The 26,017-nt window shown below is 38.2% G+C and overlaps 1 protein-coding gene across 1 annotated transcript in view; it reads left to right on the forward strand.

Moving 5' to 3' along the window:
* The window catches only part of Rb1 (RB transcriptional corepressor 1), a 152,478-nt gene extending 126,959 nt beyond the window's left edge, over nt 1–25,519 (forward strand). The window contains 10 exon segments of the mRNA XM_032917967.1: nt 3,455–3,570; nt 5,601–5,746; nt 6,936–7,081; nt 13,367–13,471; nt 14,538–14,651; nt 14,754–14,917; nt 18,021–18,051; nt 21,748–21,890; nt 22,484–22,533; nt 23,739–25,519. Of these exon segments, the coding sequence (XP_032773858.1) occupies nt 3,455–3,570; nt 5,601–5,746; nt 6,936–7,081; nt 13,367–13,471; nt 14,538–14,651; nt 14,754–14,917; nt 18,021–18,051; nt 21,748–21,890; nt 22,484–22,533; nt 23,739–23,812 (1,089 nt within the window). The 3' untranslated portion in view covers nt 23,813–25,519.
* The last annotated feature ends 498 nt before the right edge of the window (nt 25,520–26,017 follow it).

Consider the following 26,017-nt stretch of genomic DNA (forward strand, 5'->3'; position numbering starts at 1 on the left):
AACCACTCAGAAGATGCCTTAGGCAGGCAAAGGACAGACACATCTTCACACAGTGTACAAAAGCATCACTCCAACAGGTTTTCTTTCTTTTTATAATTCTTTTCTGAACTGTTTTCTCTCAAGGTGGTTTTTGTTTGTTCTGCTTTAGTGCTTTCAGACTAGAAACTTGCCTGAACTACTTGATTGTCATTCACTTGTAAATCACTAAAAGTTAGCTGGAGGCTGTGTTTACACAGGAGGGAGTTTGGGGGGGGGTTGCATGAATTTAATTCCTTTATAAAGTCTTTGGTTTGCTGATATCTTTCTTTCCTCCTAGAATAGCTTGATGCTTATGCTTTCAAACCTGGAGGGCATGGTCATAGTCTCAAACACCCTAGGCTGTGGATACAGGGAGCAGTCTGGAATATGTAATATTCGTGATCATAACTTTTCCTTCATGCTCCCTTCTTTAGAATAGTAGCTCTGTTTTAGACACTGTCTGGACTTCAGGACAGTCAGTTATGTTTTATGCTCACCAAATCTCTATTTTTTTTTATCACTATAGGTAAAAGAGGAGGCAAATGTCTTGTTTAGCTTAGCCTTAGGTGAACTTCTGCCCATCTTCCTGCTGCTAATTCCTCTTTGCCTCACTGCCCAAGGTATCTGGTAACATGGCTTCCAGACCTTCTAGAGGACACAGAGTTCATAGGGGGGCTGGAAAGATGTTTCTGTGGGTAATAGCACTATCTGTTCATCCAGAGGACCTGGTTTTGATTCCCAGCTCCCACATGGCACATAACCACTTGTAACTCCAGTTCAAGGACATATGATACCCTTTCTGGCTTCCACAGGTACTGCATTCACAAGGTGCAACATGCAGATAAAGCACCCATACACATAAAATCAAATTATTAAAAAAGAGAGCGAGAGTTCATTTGGTTTGTTGCTTTTCCTTACTCTTGGGCTTCCATCTACTATTTTATCATACAGTGAGTAGGTTACCACTTAACTTATATCTTCCACATTCAGGTTTTTATATCTGATATCCCCTGTCCATTCTCTTTACTCAGTAGTTTATGATTTCTTACGTTTACCACCTTTCACTGGCACTGCTTATTTTTTAAAGAGTGAATTTAATGTGATTAATTGTGGCTTTATTATTGTTTATGGGTTCAGAATTTGTTCTTTTTCATTGCAATTTCTATTTCTTAAGATTTATTTTATTTTTATTTATGCATATACATGTGTGTCTATGTGTCTGCATGCATGTATATATGTGCATGTGCAAATGTCCACAGAGGCAAGAAAAGGGTGTTGGGTCCCCTGGAGCTGAAGTTACAGGTGTTTGTGAGCTGCCTTATGTGGGCATTGGGAACTGACTGGGGTCTTCTGCTCGGTAAGAGCAGCACCTACTTAGAACCACTGAGCTGTTTCTCCCACTTCAGGCTTTGGGTTTCTGTCAGTTCCGAAGTCTCCCCTTAATAACACATGGGAGCATTGTAATTTCTTGTGATATACTGACTCATAAAAGGAGATATGGAAATGTTTCCATTTTCTCAACGTAGAAAGTTCAACTAAAAGCAAGGTATCTTTCTTTTGAAGTTTTGATAAAAATTTTCTGATAAAACAATAAAGGGCTTTTCTTTATGGAGCAATTTTAAATTATGATTCAATTTATTTTATTTTATTTTATTTTTTCAAGATAAGGTTTCTTTGTGTAGCCCTGGCTGTCCCAGAACTAGCTCTGTAGACCAGGCTGGCCTTGAATTCAGAGTTCTGTCTTCCTCTGACTGGGATTAAAAGTGTGCATCACCATTGCCTAGCTCTGATTCAGATTTTTAGTGATGACAAGATTACTCAAATTATATTATTTTTCATTGAGCTTTGATAATATTTGTAGGGTTTTTGTAGTAAGGTTTCTAATTTATTAACATAAGATTTTAAGTTCCTTGTTACCTTTCATATCTTTTATATTATGTTTTACTTTTAGTTCCTAACACTAATTAGCTCTTCTTTCTCTTTTTTATCCACTTTACCAGAGGTCTAGCTATTATTTTAAACACTAGTTGTTTTCAGTTTTCGTTATTCTGCCCATAAACTTATTTTATTTTCTCTACTTTCTTTGAATATTTTGTGTAACTTTTGTCTAAATTTTACCTTCTTTTCTAATAATATTTCACATCTCTAGCCTAAGCTCTGAAATTTGAAATTCAAAATCCAAAGCTTTTGTTGTTCTTTTGGGGGTGGGGTGTAAAGCTTTATTCAGGCTAAGAAGGTATTCTACCTCTGGGTTTTCCAGCCCAAATCTAAAACGTTGTATATCCAAACATGGTGCGACCACATGTGATATATCATAGACAAAAAAAAATGCAACTAAAATGTTGACAAATTATAGTCTACCATGTGTATAAGTTATATTTGATGCATAAATGAATCATGTAGTTAAACTTGGGTTTTATCACCAATACATCTTATTATTGGTAAGTGAATATTTAAAAAAAAAAAAGCTAAGATGCATGTTGGAGGAATATTTAAGGTTATACATTTTTCTATTTTTGTGTGTGCATGTACACAGTGTCAAAATTGGCAAGTAAGAATTTCAAATGGAATAAAGGCTCTCATTCTGCCTAAAGTTAATAGTACTTTACCATGTCACATAGTGTAAACGTGCTTTCTATTCTGAGTAATTGTTGTGTGCTAACCTAGTCCTGGAAGCTTCTGGCCTCTATACATTCTAATCTAGGCCTAGAATGTTTTCAGCCTCTTAGACTTACTGCTGAATAAGCTCATCCTTTCTTGTTCTTTCTAAACTCTAGATCGCTGGTTCAAATTGGCTGTGTGGCTCAAACTTTCCTCCAAGCTGAGTGTTTACAATTTGGCATCTCTGAATTGCCTGTGTGGCTTCATACTAACGTTGGCAGTGTGTTCTTATCTTCTGACTCCTGCTCCCTCTACAACCTCACTCCTGCTCCCTCTACAACCTCTCTCTATAACTCTCCTAGTACAATTGCCTCCTCTTCCTCCTCCTCTTCCTCCTCCTCTTCTTCCTCCTCTTCCTCTTCCTCCTCCCCCTCCTTCCTCCCTCCATCCCCCCCGCCCCCGCACTTTTCCCCTCTATCCTCTTGAGAGTTGGGCATATCCCATTCTGTCAGTCTTTCTGTGATTTCGTTTTTGTCTGCCACTCAATTAGACATCACTTTTAAACATGGCTGCTTCCTTCTACAAACTAACTTTACCTTTATTGTTTGAGACTAAAGGTGTGTAGAGGTTATGTTTGTATTCCAGCCAGAGGAACTAATGGTATATGCTAAGGGCTGAGCCACACCAAAACTAGAAACAAGATTTTTCAATAAATAACAGAATCACAGGTTCACAGTGTGATCAAATATTCTGCAACAACAAAGCATGGTTTTTATATGTACTCAGAAAAACCATACCTGCTGATGTTGCTATATTGCCATTTTCTTTTATCCAGGATTCACCTTTGTTTGATCTCATAAAGCAGTCCAAGGATGGGGAAGGACCTGATCACCTTGAGTCTGCTTGTTCTCTCAGCCTCCCTCTCCAGAGTAACCACACTGCAGCAGATATGTAAGTAAAAATGCATTTTGTCTTTCATTCAAACTGTAAAGATGCTTTGACCATAAGGGAAACTCAGGGCACGATATAGAAATTGTAGGACTGGAGTTTAGCTTAGGATATTGTTTTGCTTTAAGAGTTAGGAATATAAGATACTTGACCTAATAAGGTCAAATAACAAAGTACAAAGTTGCTGAATCACATGTCATTGGTGTGGTGGGGAATTGTTCATGACACAGATGATGCCGCTTCAGATAGGATTTCAACATGAAAATTGAAAAAGCAAGAAGAAATATCCCAAGAGTCAGAACTCACTTGTATCTGTAACAGCCAGAAAGCAGGAAATGTTTTCAGAGAACATGTATCAGGCCATTTGGGGTGCGGCACAGCATAGGTGTATAGTAGTGTGGAGTGTTACATCACTACTGTGCAGTGCTGATGCTGAGAGAGGAAACAGCGAACATTTAGTAGGTGCCTTGTATTTGGGGCATTTACATACATACTTCAGATTCACATTTCTCATTAAATGTTCACATGCGCCCTGTAAGGTAGAAGATACTGTATCAGCACCAGTTATCTGTAAAGTAGCAATGAGGGAAATACGGGAATTTTCTTAAGATGTACATAAATAAACCCAAGTTGTCTGATCACAATGCCATGCTCTTTTAGCCCTCTAGCTACTTCCTTTCATGGAAATGTGCTTCATGTTTCTGCCTGATTCTGTATAGAAATACAGCATTCTGTGATAAACCATTTCCCTGTGATATCATTTTCGTGGTAATTTCCACCCAAAGTATTTCTAGCTCACAGGGACTGTGTATTCTTGCATGAGTTTGTTTGTTAGGGAATATTTTCATGTCAGTCAGCTTTATATTTTCCTGTAATTGAGGAAATGGTTATTTGTTAAGTGCTAGGTGCACAGTGCCAGTCACTGGTAAGATTAGATAGCCTGGTTCTTCTCCCTGATGGGCTTTGCATCTTGGAGGAAGGAAGCAGTGAACAAATAACCTAGGAAGAGTTTAGTTTAGAGTGCTCGTGCTCTATGAAACAACTGGAAGGACATGCGTGTGAGCCTGAGGAGGGAGGAAGATGGCTAAAGAGGCTTCCCTTTCTCTGATGAAGTGATACTTTGACTGGAGACCTGAAAGGCAACTGAATGTTGACCCAGACAAATATTCCTCTTTTGGGAAAACGTCTATATTATGGACTAGAAAGAAACCCAGGGTGGATGGGTCATAGTAAGAGTAGTAAATGTAAGATTTAAGCAGCACACTGGGGCTAGATCCTCTAAATTCCTAGATTTTATAAAGGTAGTAGGAAACCATTTAAACACAAATGCAACGTTGTTTAATTTGTATTAAGAGACTATCTAGTGGCTGTTTGAAATATAGGTGGGCTTGAGGGCTAGGAAATGTCAAGTCAAGAAAATGGAAAGAAAAGTTCAAACACTGAATATTTTAAGTAGCGGATACATGTATCTCGGTCTATGGTAAACATTAAAGATGGAAATGAAGGGGCCGGAATGTATTTTGAGAGAGAAATAACAGGTTTTATATTGACTTGACTTGCAGCACATTTAAAGAACTGAGCAAACAGAAATTTTAAAATTTCATCCCTAGGCTTTTTACTTTGACACACTAGATGTGATGTAGTGACATTTGTTTGAGATGAGAAAGACTAGGTGAAGGAATTCAGAGTTCTGTTTTAGCCATAGAAGGCCTGAGGACCAAATAGTACCATCCATTCCATAATTGCATATTTGCATCTAGAACTCAAAGGAGACCCTGTTCTTGTACAAGGTAAGTAATTTTACAGTTGTCAGTTATGGAAAGAAAGGAAAGTCAGGGCATGGAGTTTGGAAAGGTGGAGGCACGTCTCTCCTATGGAGCTAGCTTTCCCCGCTTGTCCTGAAGCAGCTGACTCATGGAGTGTGGTGTGGACTGCTAGGTCCAACAGGTGAGATACATGTGATTACATGAGTATAAGCGAATACAGTTCATGGTGTGCTATGAAATGAACACTTATCCTTTGGACATATCTAGGTATCTTTCTCCTATAAGATCTCCAAAGAAAAGAACTTCTACTACACGTGTAAATTCTGCGGCAAATACAGAGACACAAGCAGCCTCAGCCTTCCATACTCAGAAGCCATTGAAATCTACCTCCCTTTCCCTGTTTTATAAAAAAGGTCAGTTGAAGATTGCTTTCAAGAGCATGGACTCACGGACTAGGTTGAGTTTGCCTCCAGTACTTAGGATATGTGATACTGGGCAAAGCACTTGAAATCTCTATGCCTTGGTTTCTTTGCTTATAAATGAAAAAATGATAATAGCATACCTTACAATAATATCAACTTATAGGGATTAGGGGATAGTTAGTGCATATAAAATGCTTTAAACAAGAGCTAGCGTATAGTAAGCACTAGAAAATTCGACCTTAGTGTTGTTGCTTCTGTTGTTTTGTCTTCAAACTTGTGTTTGGAAATACACCAATATTACTTTGCTTCTCAAATGCGTGTGTAGAGTTTAGATAATACAGTGTGATATTGCCCAGTACAGACATATTTCTTGGGTGTTCAGGATATTTAAGAAGTCTACTCATCAAGTTTCACAGCATCCCGTGGTTGTATAAGTGAGGAAATTGGAGATACCACCTAGATTGCTTCTTTCAGAAATCTACAGTAGGATCCTTTAACAAGCCCTTCTCGGGTAAATTGTTAGCGTTCAACAGTTCTGTTTATGCAATTCTTTAAAGGATCCATGGGTAAATGTAAAGTAAATGTATAAAAATATAGATTCCTTCTCTCAAAAGGTGTATTTGTAGTGGTACACTTAAGCTAAACTTTCTGCCACCATCATTTGCACCAATACGTTTACAATTGTCAAGTTTATGTTCTATTGGTATTTAAACCGAAATACATGGTATGGAGTTTTTCTTTTAGGATTAGGAAAAAGAATAATCACTTGCAATTCCATTATTTTAAAAAATAATGTCTCTAATATTGTTAGTGGAAATTTCCAACATCTATGCTGAATAATTGACAACAGAACCAAAGCAAATCTTATTTTGTTTGCCTAATTTCACAAGATCATATGACCTTTCCCTTTTGCCTTGGTTTCATAATGTGATAGCTACTTCAGCAAGCGTTACTGCCTGTGTTTATGTAACTGCTAATACCAGGGATCATTTATTCACAAGAAAAATAGCCTTAGACGTTAGGGGATTGTTGAAATGCTACAAGAAAAATAGCCTTAGATGTTAGGGGATTGTTGAAATGCTACTAACAATATTATAAAGGAATTTAATATTTTTTAAAAAATCCACTCATAATTGAGAATGAATTGAGTAAACAGGCGCCATTCCCCTTCTGTCTGCAGTGTACCGTCTAGCATATCTCCGACTAAATACACTGTGTGCTCGTCTTCTGTCTGACCACCCAGAGCTAGAACACATCATCTGGACTCTGTTTCAGCATACATTGGAAAATGAGTATGAGCTCATGAAAGACCGACATTTGGACCAGGTAAGAAAATCAGTCACTTTACCATCATTTCTTCCTGCTTATTTTTTTTTAACATTTAACTCATTTTTTATTGGATATTTTTTAATTTACATTTTAAATGTTATCCCCTTTCCCGGTTTCCCCTCCAGAAACCCCGCTATCCCATCCCGCACCCCCTGCTTCTATGAGGATGCTCCCTCACCCACCCACCTACTCCTTCCTACCTCCCTGCCCTGACATTCCCTACACTGGGGCATCCAGCCTTGACAGGACCAAGGGCCTCTCCTCCCATTGATGTCCAACAAGTCCATCCTCTGTTACATGTGCAGCTGGAACCATAGGTCCATCCCTGTGTACTCTTGGGATAGTGGTTTAGTCCCTGGGAGCTCTGGGGGGATTTGGTTGGTTGATATTGTTGGTGTTCTTATGGGGTTGGAAACCCCTTCAGCTACTTCATTCCTTTCTCTAACTCCTCCACTAGGGATTCTGTTCTCATCTCAATGGTTGGCTTTGAACATCCTCTGTATTTGTCAGGCTTTGGTAGAGTCTCTCTGGAGACAGCTATGTCAGGCACCTGTCAGCAAGCACTTCTTGGCATCCCCAGTGGTGTCTGGGTTTGGTGTCTGAATATGGGATGGATCCCCAGGTGGGGCAGTCTCTGGATAGCTTTTCCTTCACTCTCTACTCCACTCTTTGTCTCCGTATTTCCTCCTGTGAGTATTTTTGTTCCCCCTTCTAAGAAGGACTGAAGGACTGACACTTTGTTCTTCCTTCTTGAGCTTCATGTGGTTTGTGAGTTGTATCTTGGGTATTCCAAACTTTTGGGCTAATATCCACTTATCAGTCAGTGTATACCATGTGTGTTCTTTTGTGATTGGGTTACCTCACTCAGGATGATATTTTCTAGTTCCATCCATTTGCCTATGAATTTCATAAAGTCATTGTTTTTGATAGTTGAGTAATATTCCATTGTGTAGATGTACCACATTTTCTGTATCCATTCCTCTGTTGAAGGGCATCTGGGTTCTTTCCAGCTTCTGGCCATTATAAATAAAGCTGCTATGAACATAGTGGAGCACGTGTCTTTGTTATATGTTGGGGCATCTTTTGGGTATATGCCCAAGAGAGGAATAGCTGGGTCCTCAGGTAGTTCAATGTCCAATTTTCTGAGGAACCTCCAGACTGATTTCCAGAATGGTTGTACCAGTCTGCAATCCCACCAACAATGGAGGAGTGTTCCTCTTTCTCCACATCCTCTCCAGCATTTGCTGTCACCTGAGTTTTTGATCTTAGCCATTCTCACTGTTGTGAGGGGAAATCTCAGGGTTGTTTTGATTTACATTTCCCTTATGACTAAAGATGTTGAACATTTCTTTAGGTGTTTCTCAGCCATTCGGCATTCCTCAGCTGTGAATTCTTTGTTTAGCTGTGAACCCCATTTTTTAATAGGGTTATTTGTCTCCCTGAGGTCTAACTTCTTGAGTTCTTTGTATATTTTGGATATAAGCCCTCTATCTGTTGTAGGATTGGTAAAGATCTTTTCCCAATCTGTTGGTTGCCGTTTTGTCCTAACGACAGTGTCCTTTGCCTTACAGAAGCTTTGTAGTTTTATGAGATCCCATTTGTAGATTCTTGATCTTAGCGCATAAGCCATTGATGTTTTGTCCAGGAAATTTTCTCCAGTGCCCATGTGTTCAAGATTCTTCCCCACTTTTTCTTCTATTAGTTTGAGTGTATCTGGTTTGATGTGGAGGTTCTTGATCCACTTGGACTTAAGCTTTGTACAGGGTGATAAGCATGGATCGATCTGCATTCCTCTACATGCTGACCTCCAGTTGAACCAGCACCATTTGCTGAAAATGCTATCTTTTTTCCATTGGATGGTTTTGGCTCCTTTGTCAAAAATCAAGTAGGTGTGTGGGTTCATTTCTATTTCTTCAATTCTATTCCACTGGTCTGTCTGTCTGTCTCTGTTCCAATACCTTGCAGTTTTTATCACTATTGCTCTGTAATACTGCTTGAGTTCAGGGATAGTGATTCCCCCGGAAGTCCTTTTATTGTTGAGGATAGTTTTAGCTATCCTGGGTTTTTGGTTATTCCAGATGAATTTGCAAATTGTTCTGTCTAACTCTCTGAAGAATTGGATTGGTATTTTGATGGGGATTGCATTGAATCTGTAGATCGCTTTTGGTAAAATGGCCATTTTTACTATATTAATCCTGCCAATCCGTGAGCATAGCAGATCTTTCCATCTTCTGAGATCTTCTTCAATTTGCCAAATAACTCATTTAGCATTAACCTTTTCTGTACTGTGATAAGGTAGATTTCATGTTATTGTGGAAATGACAGGAACCAGGGACCAGCCAGCTGTCTACCCATGAGTGATGGTATATGCCTGTAATTACAACTGTTCTTGAGAGGCTGAGGCTAAAGACTTAACAAGTTTGAATACTTGCCAGCACTTCATGATTAGTTCAAGACCAGCCTGGCCACTTAGTGAGACCCTGTCTCAAAATAATAAAAGAGCTGGTGATGTAGCTCAGAGGTGAAGCTTTTGCCTATCATACACAAAGCACTGTGCTGTAACCGTAGAAAGAAAAAGAGATTTAAAAAGAATCATAGACTCCAAAACAGGAAGGAAGGGAGGGGACGGGAAGCAGGGCTTATAAACAGAACAGGCCTGCTTAGCTTCCTTTCTCTGAGTGTAACAGTGTATTACTGTGATTCATACACCATTCAAAGCATACATTTTAAATGTATAATTCAGTGGTTTTTAGTATAGCTACTAACACTATCTTATTTTAAACCATTTTATCACACCAAAGAGAAAATCTGTTGTTTCTAAGAGCCCTCATCAACACAAATCTACTTTCTTTTGCTGTAGCTTTGCCTAACCATGACATTTTATGTAAATAGAATCATACATAATTTCATGTTTAGGCTGTGTATGTGTGTAGGGGAGTGTGTGTGTGTGTGTGTGTGTGTGTGTGTGTGTATGTTTGCGCACCTTGCAATTGCTAGACAAGTGTTCTACCATTGAGCTCCATTCGCAGCCTTGAGTATGACTTCTTTTATAGAGCACGGTTTCAAGGTTCATATGTGTTTTAGTTTCTGTCACATACCACATTATGTTTACAATTCATCAGTTGATAGAAACTGAATTGTTTCTTTTTTGATCTATTATAAATAATAGTGTGAATATTCATATATAAGGTCTGTGAGACAGGTTTGTATTTTTCCTGTGTATATGTAAGTACAATTGCTGGGTCATATGATAAATCTTTAACCTTTTGAGAAATGGCTGGCTTATCTTCTAACACGGCTTTACCTCTTTATGTTTTATTTTTAAAGATTTATTATTTTTAAGTGTGTGTGGGGTGGGTGTTTCTCTGTGGGTATATACATGTTTCAGTGTCTGTGTAGGCCATTGGATGCTCCAGGGCTGGGGTCACAGGCTTATGTAGTTGATAGCTAATTATATTGAACATCTTTAGAGAAGTGTGTGTTAAAATCCTTTCTGAAAAGACAGCAAGATTCTTCTTCCTCACTGAGCATGATGTGCACAAACAGGTCTCAAACTCAATAGAGATCAGCCTAAGTCTGCCTCCTCAGTTCTGGAGTTAAATGCTGCAATGATTTTTTTAAAAAAATATGTTCTGTACTTTTTTTTATGAAATACGTGTTGTGAAAATGTTTTATCTGAGACACTTGAGTGTTATAAATTGTCCTTATAATCTTTTGTTTTGTTTTTGTTGGGGTTTTTTGGTTTGTTTTTGTTAATGATTTTTTTTTGGTCTTTTCGTTTGTTTGGTTTTGGTTTTTGGGGTCTTTTTGTTTGTTTTGGTTACTGGTATTTTGATGTATAAACAAAAACCTTGTCAAGTTTGAAGGCATCAAGACCTTGTTTTCCCCAAGAGCTTTGCATGCACTTTTTCATTTAAATTTCAGTTCACTTGGACTTAGTTTTGCAAGAGTGCAGGGGAGGGTGTCTGCTTCATTTTGGTTTTGGGGTAACTAGTTATTCCAGCACCACTCCCCGCCCTTTCCTCATCTTTCTTCTTCCTGTTTCTCCATGGTGCTAATCCAGGGCCTCTTCCTTTGTGGCAAACACTTCACTGAACTGTACCCATCCCCACACCATCTCTTGAAATGTGCGGGCTTTTTTCCCTTCTTTTTCTCTGTTGACAGCTGCTGAAAGTCTATTGTGTTTGTTGTTGTTGTTTTGTTTTGTTTTGTTTTTTTGTTTTGTTGTTTTGTTTTTTAATGTACAAGTTTATTCCTGAGACTCATTTCTGTTCTGTTCATCTATGTAGCTATTTTGGTCAGAATACATTGTCTTAGTTTCTATAGCAATCTAATTTTTTGGAAAAAAGGAACACAATTTTACTTAGTTGTTTTTGCAAGATCAATTTAATTGTCCTGAAACTCAGATTTCCACATGAGTTTTATGACTGGCTTGTCATTTTCTCTGAAGATTTTGAAAGAAATTGCACTGAATAATATGTCAGTTTGGGGGATGTCACCATCTTAACATGAGGTCTTCAATCCATACATATTCAATGCCCTTCCACCCTACCAGGTTTTAATTTCTTTCAATAATGTTTTAAAGTTTTCAGATCACTAGTCTTATATTAATTTTATTAACTATATTCTTGTGCATTCTATTCTCTTTAATAATGAAGGAAATTATTTTTATTTCACTATTGTGTTGATCTGTGTGATTTTGGTATCAGCAAAGTATTGACTTCATACAATTAGTTGGGAACTTCTAATTTTAGAAGAATTCTTGAAGAATTATTATTAATATTGAGCCTTTTTTTCTTGAAATTTTGCTGAATTCACCAATGAGGTCCCATGGTTATGGACTTTTGTTTGTGAACCTTTAGTGTTTAATAATTCAAAATTAGCTTTTTTATTTTTTCAGTCAATGTTGGCATTCTGTATAGCTTGAGGAACTTTTTTGTTTCATCTTAGTTATCTTCATAATCTCATATAATCCTCTTATTTCAGTGATATTGGTAATGTTCCCAACAAGAATGATATTTTAAGCAAGGAATTATTATAATTTACATGTATTTAGATGTATAAGTTGCAGTATACTTTTTTAAAAAAGATTTTATTTATTTACTACATGTATGTGAGTGCACTGTTGCTGTCTTCAGACACACCAGAAGAGGGGATCAGATCCCCATTACAAATGGTTGTGAGCCACCATGTGGTTGCTGGGAATTGAACTCGGGACCTCCATAAGAGCAGTCAGTGCTCTTAACCGACCGCTGAGCCATCTCTCCAGCCCCTGCAGTACACTTTTTATATAGATATTTATTATTTTATGTTGCTACCACTTTCTATAAAAGAGAAATACAGGTTTCTAGATTTTTTTTTGTTTGCAATTCAGAGTTTTATGAGTGATACTTTAAGATTTTAAAGTAGAAGAGAAATCTCAGCTAGTGTACTGCCTCACAAATGGCATTCTCAGGGTGAAGTTCAGGCACCAGAACCTGAGCAGGGCTGGGGAGTAGCTTCTTCAGCAATAGCCGATGGGAGCAAAAATGTTACAGAAATGATGAACACTTGAATTAGGCCAAAACCAGTTCGTACGTATTTTTATTCTTTTTTCTTTTCTTTTCTTTTCTTTTTTTTTTTTCCGGAGCTGGGGACCGAACCCAGGGCCTCGCGCTTGCTAGGCAAGCGCTCTACCACTGAGCTAAATTCCCAACCCCTCATACGTATTTTAAAAACTGATATTTAAGGCCCCAGAAAATCATTTTCAATCTTAGTTTTGCATTTTAAATATTGTTTTATTGAAAGATACCAAACAGAAAATCCATGTATCATAAGGATACATTCTAATAAAAATTGAACAACAAAATGAATCCACTCTACGTTCAGATCACAAATCACAACCCCATTCGCAATGTAAGGTGTCTGTCAGCAGCACTTCCTCACTGCCCAGATTATGACACTCAGTTCATTTGATAGCTTGAGACTTTTCATGCAATCTTAAAACAGCATTAATCATACAGTGAGCTTGTTCTAGTTCAACATTTTTGATTCAAACTAAAGAACGAGAGCCTAAGGCAGGGTGACTTACAGCCTTGGTAGTCAGTCGTGCATGACTGAGTTAACTGCTTGCATTTTGTTCTGTAGATACAAATGTTTGGTTAAACACCTTACATGGACTTTCGAACAGCTCAGAATAAGGGGAAAACTCAGAATAAATTAAACTTCCTTCTTTCAATAATACTTTAAAAAGCAAGGTGACATAATACAGTCCTTTATGCCTCTGTCACATTTACTTGTTAGATTATGATGTGTTCTATGTATGGCATCTGCAAGGTGAAAAACATCGACCTTAAATTCAAAATCATCGTAACTGCGTATAAGGATCTTCCTCACGCTGCCCAAGAGGTAGGTAGTTTCTCATGGTAAGACTTTGAAAAATAAATCAGTATTCATAGTTTGCTTCAGTTGTTAAATAGAGATCATATATTCTTATTTAATTTTATAATTATTTGTAACTGAAGTATAAAAGTATGGCAAACTATGAAATCTAAATCCATAGTTGCTGTTCATAAATAATACTGTATTTATATAGTAGTAACTGGGATATTTGAAATTAACTTTGACATAATATATTAGTTTTTATTTTTCCACAGGAGAAGATACTGTAAGTGAATCCCTATAAAGATATAAAATTTCCCAGTGCAAGCCCATTTTGTGTCTCTAGTTTTTTCTCCCACAGAGATGCTATCATGGTAATCACACTTAGTCTGACACACATTTTACACTATCCTGGAACGCACAGTGAATCCTGGGTTATTGTTTCAGTCTGTCATTGTATTTTTGGAAAGTGATACAAACCAGTTTGGTTTTACTCATATATTTGGAGTTATTTTCTAAATTAGTTATATAGATTGTTTTACAGAGATACTCTATAAAATTTCTTTAGTTTTACCTAGTTAACATTTATACAAGTTGGACCTGGTATCTCAGATCTAAAATTCCTACTCAGAATGATAAGTGAGAAGAAGATATCACAAGGACAAAGTTGCATAGCTAGACCCTGCTTATAGAAATAAAAATGTGTTTGTTCGTAAAATCTACTTACAATGTCTGTTTCTTGCAAGAGCATGGTGTCCATGTTCTAAACCCTTTAGATGAGGGGTTGAAGGCTGCTACAGGCCAGTGGATACTGTCTGTGTAGTAGTGGTGATGGTGCTGGGCTTTGGTAAGCACAGCCTACCTTCCTTGTAGAGTGGCCAGCATCTGTGGCTTCCAGGCCCCTTCTCTGGATCAGCTTGGTCATATTTCACTTTAAATATTTAGAGTATCTATAATTTTAGTCTAAGGGAGCCTTTGTAGATTATTATTTTCTGTATAAAATGTGTTTTTTTAAATAAAACTATGTACAACTATTTTAAAAGAAAAGTTAGAGAAGTTCTTAAATTTATTTAACATGTTTTTTTTTCCTCAGACCTTTAAACGTGTTTTGATCAGAGAAGAGGAGTTTGATTCCATTATAGTGTTCTACAACTCAGTTTTCATGCAGAGACTAAAAACAAATATTTTACAGTATGCCTCCACCAGGGTATGTTGCAATATTCTTTAACTGGAGAAATCTAATGACAAAGTAATGGATCCCACCAAAACATTAGCTCAATGATCTTTTTTCCTTTTGTTTTGGGTCTAGCCTCCTACCTTGTCACCAATACCTCACATTCCTCGAAGCCCTTACAAGTTCTCTAGTTCACCCTTGCGGATTCCTGGAGGTAACATCTATATATCACCCCTAAAGAGTCCTTATAAAATTTCAGAAGGTCTGCCAACACCCACAAAAATGACTCCAAGATCAAGGTTGGTGTTTCCTTTTTAAGGGAATGCTGAAAACAGTAATGCTGAACTTGACAATTTTGATTTAAGCTTTCTTAAAGTTCAAAACGGGATAGGCTGTTGGATGTCTGCTTTCTTTATGTGCGTTAAGTAAATGTGTGAAAAGAATTGGGGGTGCAAAGAAAAGGTGTGTGTTTGGATAGGCTTGTATATTACTTGTGCTTACCCAGCTGCTAGGTCTCTTCTGTGTATAGTCTGAGAACCAGTATTCATGTGTGCCTCAACACTAGTAGTTTTATAAGCCATCAATGTAGAGCATTTTAGGTTAACATGTTTGTTTGTTTGCTTGCTTGCTTGCTTTATTTTGTTTTAAACGGGGTCTCACTATGTAGCCCTAGGCTGGCCTAAAACTTGCTAAGTAGACCAGGCAGGGTATATATCCAGAGACCCACCTGCCTCTACCTCCTGATTGCTGGGATTAAATGTGTGTACCATCATACCCAGAATCTTTATTTAAAATGTACTGGAAACTGTATGCATCTTAGTATTTTGCTTGTTATGAAAATGGAGTCATCAAGGCTGGCAATATGTACCACCCGTAAAAGTACTTGCCACACAAACTAATGACTTGAGTTTGATTTCTGGATAGAAGTAGTAGAGAACCAGCTTCTGACTTTGAGATGCTTGTTCACACTCTCACACACAGTAATTATAATAAGTAAGTATGTTTTTAAAATGAAGATATCGGTTGGGGATTTAGCTCAGTGGTAGAGCGCTTGCCTAGGAAGCGCAAGGCCCGGGGTTCGGGCCCCAGCTCCAAAAAAAAAAAGAACCAAAAAAAAAAAAAAAAGATTGATGGTAAAATGAAGATATCTTACTAAGTGTAGATTACTGTCAGTTAGGAAAACCCACCTTTCTTAACTCTACTGGTGGATTTCTTACATTTCATCGGACATTTCTGTTTCAGAAAGACACTGGCTCAAGCAAAATGAACGTGAAGCTGTTTTAAATTCTCAGATGAAAGATTCTGTGCAGTGACAAATCATGTCTCTGGCTTTGAAGTCCTTCACTACATTAATTATGTGTTATCATAGGCTACTTGAAACTGGCTGAATGTTTTTAAAGTAGAAGTCCAATTAACTCGTATAATTAATGCCATCTTATCAGAAGTTTTCAGTACATGTAGTTTGCACCTGGTGGGCAAGAAAGTATGAGAAGAAGGGCTTTATTACCTTTTAAGCAGATATCTGTATGGTATATTTAATTACATGAATAATGTACACTTGTGATTAAGTTTTCAAGTGTTGTAGAAGAACATGAATGGAAGCTCCTGTGTGTATCTAGATCCCTCTCTCTGTATGATGCTCTTTGTAGCTGATGTCTGTGTACAGGTAGCCTCAGCTCACCTTGTAACATGCCAAGATGTCACACATGTCTGAAGTAAATTCACAGAGTCCCATGCTGCTGCATGACATGGCATGTATATAGGAAGTTTCTGATGGTGATAAGCGATCCACATTATGATAATAATGATGGCTGTTTGCTGATCTTAATCAGAAGCAATTTTGTATTGCTATTCTTTTTTCCCTTTAATTTAGTAATTTATTCTTTTTACATTCCTATTGCTACCCTCCCCTCTTCCAAGTTCCTATCCCCCCATTGCCATTCTTAATTTTTTTTTCTCTTTGAAACTATATCTTCAATATGTAGCCCAGTATAACTTCAAATTCACTGCTTCAGTCTCCCAAGTACAGGGATGAGACAACATGCCCAGCATGCATTGGTGTTCATTTTAGCTGGGGAAGAGTCAAATCATGAACATCCTAACTGGCACATCACTGATGAGGCTTTAGAGAACCATAGCATTTTGTTCATGCAACATATTTAGGTATTCTGATTAATCAAATATACAGGGAAGGATGTCACTTACTAAAGAAATGGAAGACAATAAAATTTACATAGCTACTAGTTCTTTATTGAGCTACATATAGAAATACTTTTTCAACTTGATTATCAAAAATATGTTATAACTAAGTCTGGTAACATAGACCTGTAATCTCAGCTGCTTAGGGGAGGCCAAAGCCAGAGAATCACAAGCTCAAGGCCTGCTGGGCAACTCTGTGAGGCCCTGTCTGAAAGGCCAAAGACGGTTTGGGATGGAGCTTAGTGATAGAGCTCTAGCTAACACATACGCAGCCTGGTTCAACCCCTGTAATGTGGTTGAAATGAAGACAAATGGGATAAGTATCTCTGATTATAGGATACATAAAAGTAGCATTTACTATATACCAGTATAAATCCTAATTAAAATCTTATTATTTATAAGCACACATTATAAAATTATATTTATTGGGGCGAGTGTTGCTTGCATGCCATGCCAACATGCGAAGGTCAGAGAAGAGCTTTGTAGAGTCTGTTCTCTCTGTGCATCTTTATGTGGGTTTCGGTGACGGAACCCAGGTTGCCAGGTGTGTGTAGCAGTTGCCTATATTTGCTGGACCACCTCAGCAGACCTTTTTATTGTTGTTTTGTTTTATATTTATTTTATCTATGTGGGGGCCGTATGAATGCTACTGTGAACGTGTGGGGTTAGAGCACAACTTGCCGGAGTCATTCTCTCCTGCCACAGTGCTTACCTGCTGAGCCATCTTACTGGTCCTTTAAATTTTAATTTATTGACCTGTAAGTCTGTATCAAATGAAACTTAAATTAGAATGAAATTACATTTGTTGATTTATGAAGAACTAAGTAAAGACAATCTTAAATTTTTCTAAAAATCCTCTTTAAATGTGGGTCACAGCAGAATTATGCTCTGTGAACATAGAGATCTGGTTGCAAATCTAAGAGAGCTGGAAGTGTAGCTCAGTAGTAGAATGCATGACTAGAATGTTGGAGGCTTTGGGTTTGATTCTCAGCACCAGAACAACCACAAAAGACCTCTTACTAGCTCTGTTTTAATCACACTAGTACTAGTACAACAGTCCACTGATGGAGATCAGGTGTCAGTGGGTGTAGGGACAGGAGCCTTTGATTTGTGGTGGTTGATGTGCCTATGTTCATCTCGACACATCTGCACAGTCTGTGTCTGGTTCTCACAACTAACTCACATTTTATCTTAACTTAACAGAATCTTGGTCTCAATCGGTGAATCATTTGGGGTGAGTATTTCTTTATATGAACAATGGTGTCATGGAATGTTATATAAAATACACTGGGCGGTACGATGACAGTGCTGTGTGCCCCTGCACTATCCTTAATTTAGTGGTTGAACATCTTGTATGAACATCAGTGATGTATATTGCAGCTAAAAAAGAAATAGAAGATTTTCATAAATTGAGCTTAAAGGCGCTATTGCCTAGATAGGTCCTTTAGGCCATCTCAGATTTATTTTCAAAACAGGTTTATCTTTGAATAATATTCATAACTGGGAAACTGCCAAGTTTTTTCTAAGCATTTCTCTGAGATTATATAATATACATATAAATAGTCATTTATATCCACACATAAAGTGTTTTTATGCTCACAGTACTCCTAAAGTGAAACATGTGTTCTCCAACTCTGTATGCATAGCTAGTGTCCTCCAGTTCAGTTCAGTTTGATTGATTATCCAGTAGTCTTTGGATCTCACAGGTTCTAGGGCTCAGGTCATTAACTTCTTCCAGTCACCAGTCCTAAGTGGCAAGTTCCTGGGTTACACCAATTTCCTACTGGCCAACAGTCAGGGAATCCCCGTAATATCTTTCCTTTCTAGTTGGACCATTTTCTAGAATATTTGAAACAGTCTGAAAAATGGTTTACTGACCATTAGCAGTTTATTACAAAAGATAGAGATGAGCAGCCAGGTGAGGAGACACAAAGGGTGATGTCCACTGGGGCTTCTAACCTGTTCCTGTGGAGTCAGCGACTCCAGAGTACTCCTAAGCCTAATGCTAAAGGATCACATTTTGTACAAATAGTTGACTAACTCAATGTCTACCTACTTTCCCCACCCTGGAGGTTCAGAACTGTAATTGAAACTTCCAGCTTCTAAACACAGCTTTTCTCTCTGATACTCTGACCCCATGTTGATAATATCTAGGTGCCTATCAGGAGTCTCCATTGGAACAAAAGATGGCCTATCTTACTTATCACTTGGGAAGTTCCAAGAGTTTTAGGAGCAGGAACAGAAGACAAAGGGCACATATCTTTGTATGATACCACATGTATGTATATAATCTCATATAAATGTTTACAAAGGTTTTGAAAGCCAGTAACTTATGGTTTGACATGTATGGTTTGAATATGAGGTACTTTGGAATGAAGCACCATGGCCTCAGCAGCATGGCTGCAGCACTGGCCTCCTTCCACACACGCCACTGCACTCCAACACTATTCATGTGCTTACTCACCCCACTTCCCACTCCCTCTGCTTCCTCTCGTGCTATTCTCTCTCTGATAAATAAGGAACTGAGACAGTGTGATGGTGCAGGGAGTGAAGGCGCTTGCTGCATAAGCCCAGTGGCCTGAGTTTGATCCCAAGAACCTACATGAAAGGTGGCAAGAGAAAACTGACTCCTACAGTTTGTCCTCTGATGTTGGCATGTGCATGCACCATGGTACGCATGCTTACGTTCACACACATCACACACACATCATACACACACATATTACAATAATTAACACATATAAGTACAATTTTGTTTTTAAATAAATGGTTTCACAAGCACAATGGTTTATATCTATAATCTCAGGAGACTGTGGCAGGAGGATCAAGAATTTATGACTACTTGAATGAAAGATCAGTTCCCTCTAATGGCGCCTCTCAAAGGATGCGAACTAAGCATGAGGGCAGGCCCCATGCCCAGAAGTAGATAATTCACACAAAACAGACTCAATGGCATCTAGAAGTTCATTTTTGTCTCATAGGGCTTTTTTTCTTTGTGTATAAATTACAGCTTTTGGGTTTGTGTGTTTAGGGGAGTCTTATGTGTACAGACCTGTGTCCCTGTATCTATATGTGTACCTCATGCTTTTTCTTTGACTCTTTTTCTTTTTATTTGTATTGTCATATTTTATTTCATTTCATTTTTATTATTCTTTAGATGCCTACTTGTTTTCTCACAAGAGACAGAAAGGGTATAAATTCAGTGGGAGAGAAAATGGAGGGAACCTCAGAAGTTGGGGAGGGAAACTGTGATCAAAATATATTGTATGAACATCTAGTTTCAAAAAGAGAAAAAGATTAAAATAGAGTTTGTGACAAGCCTGGGCTACATGGTGGTTTGTAGACCAGCATGAGTGATATATAATAAATATTGTTTTAGGGGAAAACAAAAGAGAGAAAGAAAAAGGAAACAGGAAAAGAGGAGAAAGAAAGAACGTCCGTGTGCACACATGAAAGCACACTCTAGTGCTTCTGAACCCTCTTAACACCGTGACCTTTACTACAGTTCCTCCTGGTGTGGTGACCCCAACAATAACAGTATTTTTATTGCTACATAATATTGTAATTTTGATACTGTTATAAATTATAATAAATAATTTTGGAGATAAAGGTGTGCCAAAGGGATCTTGACCTACAGGTTGAAAACCACTGCTCTAGTAGTTGTATGCGAAATGAAATGTAAAAGTTCATTTTATAAATACTCAGTGCTGTGACATCTGATTCAAGACCAGACTATAGCTGCTGGGCTTCACAAAGGAGCTGTGGATTCATGCAGGTACACCACCTCAAGTAGGGCAGATGTGTAACAGGCCGTCCAAGTTTTCGCTTTCTACAGCCAGTAAAACAATGGAAAAAGTATCTATTTATCCACATATTAATAAGGCCATGGGACTTAGCTTCTGTCATGTTGCATATGTACTCTAAATATATTTTCATTAAATGAAGTTGATCCTATCTGATGTACCAATCAGATCATATTTAACTTCTATCTGAAAGTCTGACTTCGGGCTGTAGAGATGGCTCAGCGGTTAAGAGCACTGACTACTCTCCCAGAGGTCCTGAGTTCAATTCCCAACAACCACATGGTGGCTCACAACCATCTGTAATGAGATTAGATGCCCCCTTCTGGTGTGTCTGAAGACAGCTACAGTGTACTCATATACATAAAATAAATAAAACTTAAAAAAAAAAAGAAAGTCTGACTTCATTTGTTGGCTCAAGTAACATATACTATACGTGCCTGAGACAGTCTTGAAATGGAAGCTAAGAGACAGACTGTTTCCACATACTTATCTACTGAGTAAGATCAGGTGATGTGCCAGTTCTGGTGTGTCTTACCAAGGTCACATGTCTAGTAATATTGCCTGGATTAAAATTGTGACATCTTTGAATATTCAAGTTAAAAACCCTTATAAATTTGCAACTTTTCAACAAATGCCATTGTTGGTGACGGTTTGTAATATATCAACATCTGATGCACCAACACACTACTCAGGAAGGAAATCATAGTTCCTTGTGGCCTTCCTTCTTGCTATATAATCCTCTACATCAAAACTTCTTTTAAAAAGGTTTTTGTATTTGTTTTCTTAATTTCAGTTCTAGAAATCTGACCCACCTTTACTGCTCCTATGAGGAAGCCCTGGTTTCATGGCCATAAGCTTAGCCTGTGCTTGACAGCATGGGGATGACACAGTCAAAGCCGCTTGGGAAAGAGGGGAGGATACAGGAGGAATGGGTGTCTAATGAAGGCAGCATTGGCATCGCTGTGCTAATTGTCCTAAAATCTGTCACTTAGTCCAGTAAGGCAGAGAATTAAAATGAAGAGATTACTTCTGCCTAACTTTTGGTGTATCTCAAAATAAAATTTGCAGCTGCTAACTTCAAAATGTTGTTATTTAATGATTTAAAATAAGAACTCTGTAATTTATAGACATCCGAGAAGTTCCAGAAAATAAACCAGATGGTGTGTAACAGTGACAGAGTGCTCAAAAGAAGTGCTGAAGGTGGCAATCCCCCCAAGCCCCTGAAGAAGCTGCGCTTTGACATCGAAGGATCCGATGAAGCAGACGGGAGGTAGGAACCATGGAGATGCTGGCTCCAGGTAGCTGAGCAGGGCACAGAGCTGGTGTCAGCATCCTCCTGAGTCCCCTCAGGCCTTCTCCTGCCAGTTTTCCACTAGAGCAACTAGAGAGAATAGATGTGGGCCAAGGTGACCCATGCCTTTAATCCCAACACTTGGGAGGCAGAGGAAGGCAATCTCTAGGAGGTCAAAAGCAGCCAGAGCTACATAGTGAGACCTCGTCTGGAAAACACAAGAGAAAACAACATACTACGTGTAAAGTGGCACAGTGGAAAGTACCATGCAAATCTGCTGTCCGTGAAATTCACAATGACTTAGATATTAGAAGTCTAAACATGGACTTACACAGCTATTGATACACATTTGTTAGTTTTAATATTAAATTAAAAAATTTTTACTCTTGAAAAATACTGAATTGTGCTTTATAAGAACCACTAAAAATGTATAAGACCATAAATTTGTGACATCTTTTTTTAGATCACTTAGAAGCTTTTGAAATAGCATAAAATGTCATTGAAAACAACAGAGTTACAAGGAAGTTGCATGCATGCTTTTGAAATTTGTTTCTTTTTCCCCCACTCTGCAGTAAACATCTCCCAGCGGAGTCCAAATTCCAACAGAAACTGGCAGAAATGAGTAAGTTCTCACTCTCTCACTTTGCAAACAGGGAAGAAGGAGTTGATTTCACTGAAGAAAGCCTTTTTACTCTGAAGGAATCCACACATTATTCCTTCAAGAGGCAGAGTTATTTATGCATTTAAAAGTAATTCACACAGGAGTATACAATTTACCTCACACATTGGTAGGCTGTGTGTGTTCTACAAAGTGCAGGTCAGCACACTTTGAATAGTCTTAAATTGATGTTGATCTGTACTTTAAAATACTATTTTTTTGACATTTCATTCATGTATACAATATGATTTGATGATGTCCTCCCCTCACTGCCCATCTTCCCAGGCTCCCAGGCTCCTCCCCCTAAATTGCACTCCCAGCTTTATCTCCTCTTCCTTTTCCATAGTCACTGAGTCCACTGAGTGGTGGTATGCAGACAACTTCAGGGCCACCCATGGAGCACCTACAGACCATCAGGGGCTTGTTAAACTTCCTTAATGTCCAGGCTTTAGACAGTTTCAAACAGAGATTTTCATTACTTTGGAAATTAGGATCAGGTCCGTCAGTGTGACAGCAGTCTAAAATGTTGGGGTGAGGAGTTGTCATTGAGTGACAGAGAGTTTGCTACCCAGTATGCACAAGGTCTTGAGTTAACTTCTCAGCCCTGCAACAGACAGTCTATATAGACAATAAATCAATAAAATGAGTGTTAGTTTTAGAATATTATGACAAATTAAATTTCACCCTAAGCTATTATGAAACTATAAAAAATTAAGTAGATGGAAGGAGGCAGTATTTGCTAAGTGTTCTGGTTGTTTTAGGTACATAGCTGTGATAGTAAGTGTAGCTGCTGAAAGATCCAGTAATAGGCAAAGAAAGGGACTTAGAAAAGGTAGAAATATTTAGGAGCGGTGAGGGGCAGTGCCACTGAGGATGATGAGGACTTACGGGCAGGCACTGGACATGCATGGCAGCTACCATAGAAAAGCACACAGTAGAACTGTACTCTGACTACTTTTTAAAGCCCTTTTCCTTTAAGTGTGTTGTTTGAACCAAAATTAAATATGCTATATGAATTATTACATTTCTGTTTTATCTTTTATGTGCCCCCCACCCCACAAGACCCCATGTGCAGACTAAAAACCTAAGCACGGCAGACATGGTAGGTAGCCCCTGGCTCACTTACCCTGCACCTTCAGCACTGTTAATATTCCTTGTTGCTTTTCCAGCTTCTACTCGAACACGAATGCAAAAGCAGAAACTGAATGATAGCATGGAAATCTCAAACAAGGAGGAAAAGTGATGATCTCAGGACCCTAACACTGTAGACCTTCGGGACACCTGACTCGTGTCTCATGGATGTGACTATAGTTCCCCAGGTTCTGCTCATGTTATAGATATAAAATGTGCAGGTACAAGCTGAATATTTATGTGGGTGATTTGTAAGCCACTTCAATGTTGTAATCAATGGTATAGAATTGACAGTACACAGGATTGAGAATCTTGTGCAGATCATGCCATTTAAAATATGAAAGCAGATTGTGGGCATTTCCAGCAGGAGCCTGCTGCCCTCAGAAGTGAGGCTGCCTCTGGAGGGAGTCCCAGCAACCCCCTTACATCTGCCTGACTACTTTGCCTTTCCTTGTGGCACATGTGTGATGTTTGCTCTTGGTTTTATTAATTTATATGTATTTTTTAATTTAACGTGAATATCCTTAGAAAATGTGTCTTGTCTTCCAAATGCAAGTTGATTGATTGTCCACATTCAACCAAATTATCTTGAATCCTCTACTGAAACAGATTGTTACAAACTGGGGAAAAGTACTAATTTCTACACATTGGACTTGTTTTAATACTAGAATCTAATGTGCCATATGTTTGTTTCACACATTTTACCTTTGAAATAGAAGCAGAAAAGTATAAACATATGATACTGTCTTACTACTGACACAGATTTCATACCTCAGACCCTCTAAGAACCAATTCTTTTATTCATCCAACTCATACTTTAAACTGAAGACTATTGATAATACTCCAGGTTTGTTTTTTCTTTTAATCTTTCAGATCATTGAATCTTTAAGTACCCATGTAGTACTTGAAAGTCAAGTCTGGCCACAACTGTACTTCAGAGGACCCTAGTACAGTACAACCCAAGTGCACTTTCTAATGTCTCTGGGTCCTGAGGAATCAAGATACAAATTAATATGCTCTGTAAGCAGACCGTTAACTATAGGAGCCTTCGGTTTTTCCCTCATACAAGTGTCTAACCACATCTCAACAGTTCACTCTGCTCTTCTACATCCGGGGCTGATGTGTTCTCTCTGGAATGGAACATGTCTTCCAGGGTCTTTTGAACTGGCAGGTATCTATTTTTTTAAGCCAATCTGGTCTAATAACACTGGCTTCTTCAAAGCCACAGCATTTCTAATCCAGCTGTGCAGAAGCTTCAGACTAAAACAGCTGCATTGAAAGAAGAGGCACTCCCTTCACCCCCCCCACCTAAAGGTGTTTACATTATCTTGTGGGATTAACTTATTTAGAGATGCTATAATTTAAAATAGGCAGTATTTAAGGTAGTGTCAGCTAGCATTTAAGAAAATCATTTTTTCTAAACTCCATACTTTTTGAAAAGAAATCTGGTCTTGTTAGAAAACAAATTTCTACTTTGTCCTCAATTTAGTTTCAGTTTTACTAGTTTGATAGTTATCTCGATGACAAAGGCCGTAGACAGCTCCCCCCATTTCTTCATTGAGTTTTGCATGGCCATCACACAGGTTAGTTAGGTTTAGGTCAAGGGCTGACCATACTTCTAGGTCTTTTGCTAGTAAGTTCAAGTTAGAACTAGTGACAGAATCATAGGAATTTTCAGAGATCCTCTATTAAGATTTCTTAAAACTGCAGATCCTGCTTTTGTTTTTGTACCGGTTAAAACTATACATTCAGATTGCTATGTTCCTATTTTCTATAATAGTTTGTCTATTTTAAAATAAACTAGTTGTTAAGAGCCTTACTGGTGTGATACGGTCTCTGAGTTAAGTGTTTTCAGTATCTGAGCTTTCCACATCTTATCCTTTCTGATGACCCTCGGATTTATGGAAATGTGTTTTATGCATACACATGGTATGTAATATATTAATATATATTCTGTTCCCTTTTGCCTTCTTTTTTATGAAATGAATTTGTATATAAAGTTGTATGCTTTGTGAGATCTGCCAGAAACAGGAAAAAGGAAACACTGAAAACTTAAAAGCAATTCATACAGTAGGGCACAAGAAAGACTGAGATGAGACAGTAGGTGGTTACTTACCCAAGAGCTGGTGGCTGCAGGACCTTCCCACATTTGAAGATTACTTTGTGAAGAAACATCAAATCTAACCAAACATGAAAATGGATGACAGGAGGCTCAAGTACAGTCGTGAGTTAGTGAGGACTTGTTGGCTTCAGACATAGACTGAGCTTCAGAGCAAGAGATGTCTGTGGGTCCTCCACTAGACAGGGATACAGAAAC

The sequence above is a fragment of the Rattus rattus genome, chromosome 12, assembly GCF_011064425.1.
Source record: "Rattus rattus isolate New Zealand chromosome 12, Rrattus_CSIRO_v1, whole genome shotgun sequence".
Classification (NCBI taxonomy): Eukaryota; Metazoa; Chordata; class Mammalia; order Rodentia; family Muridae; genus Rattus; species Rattus rattus.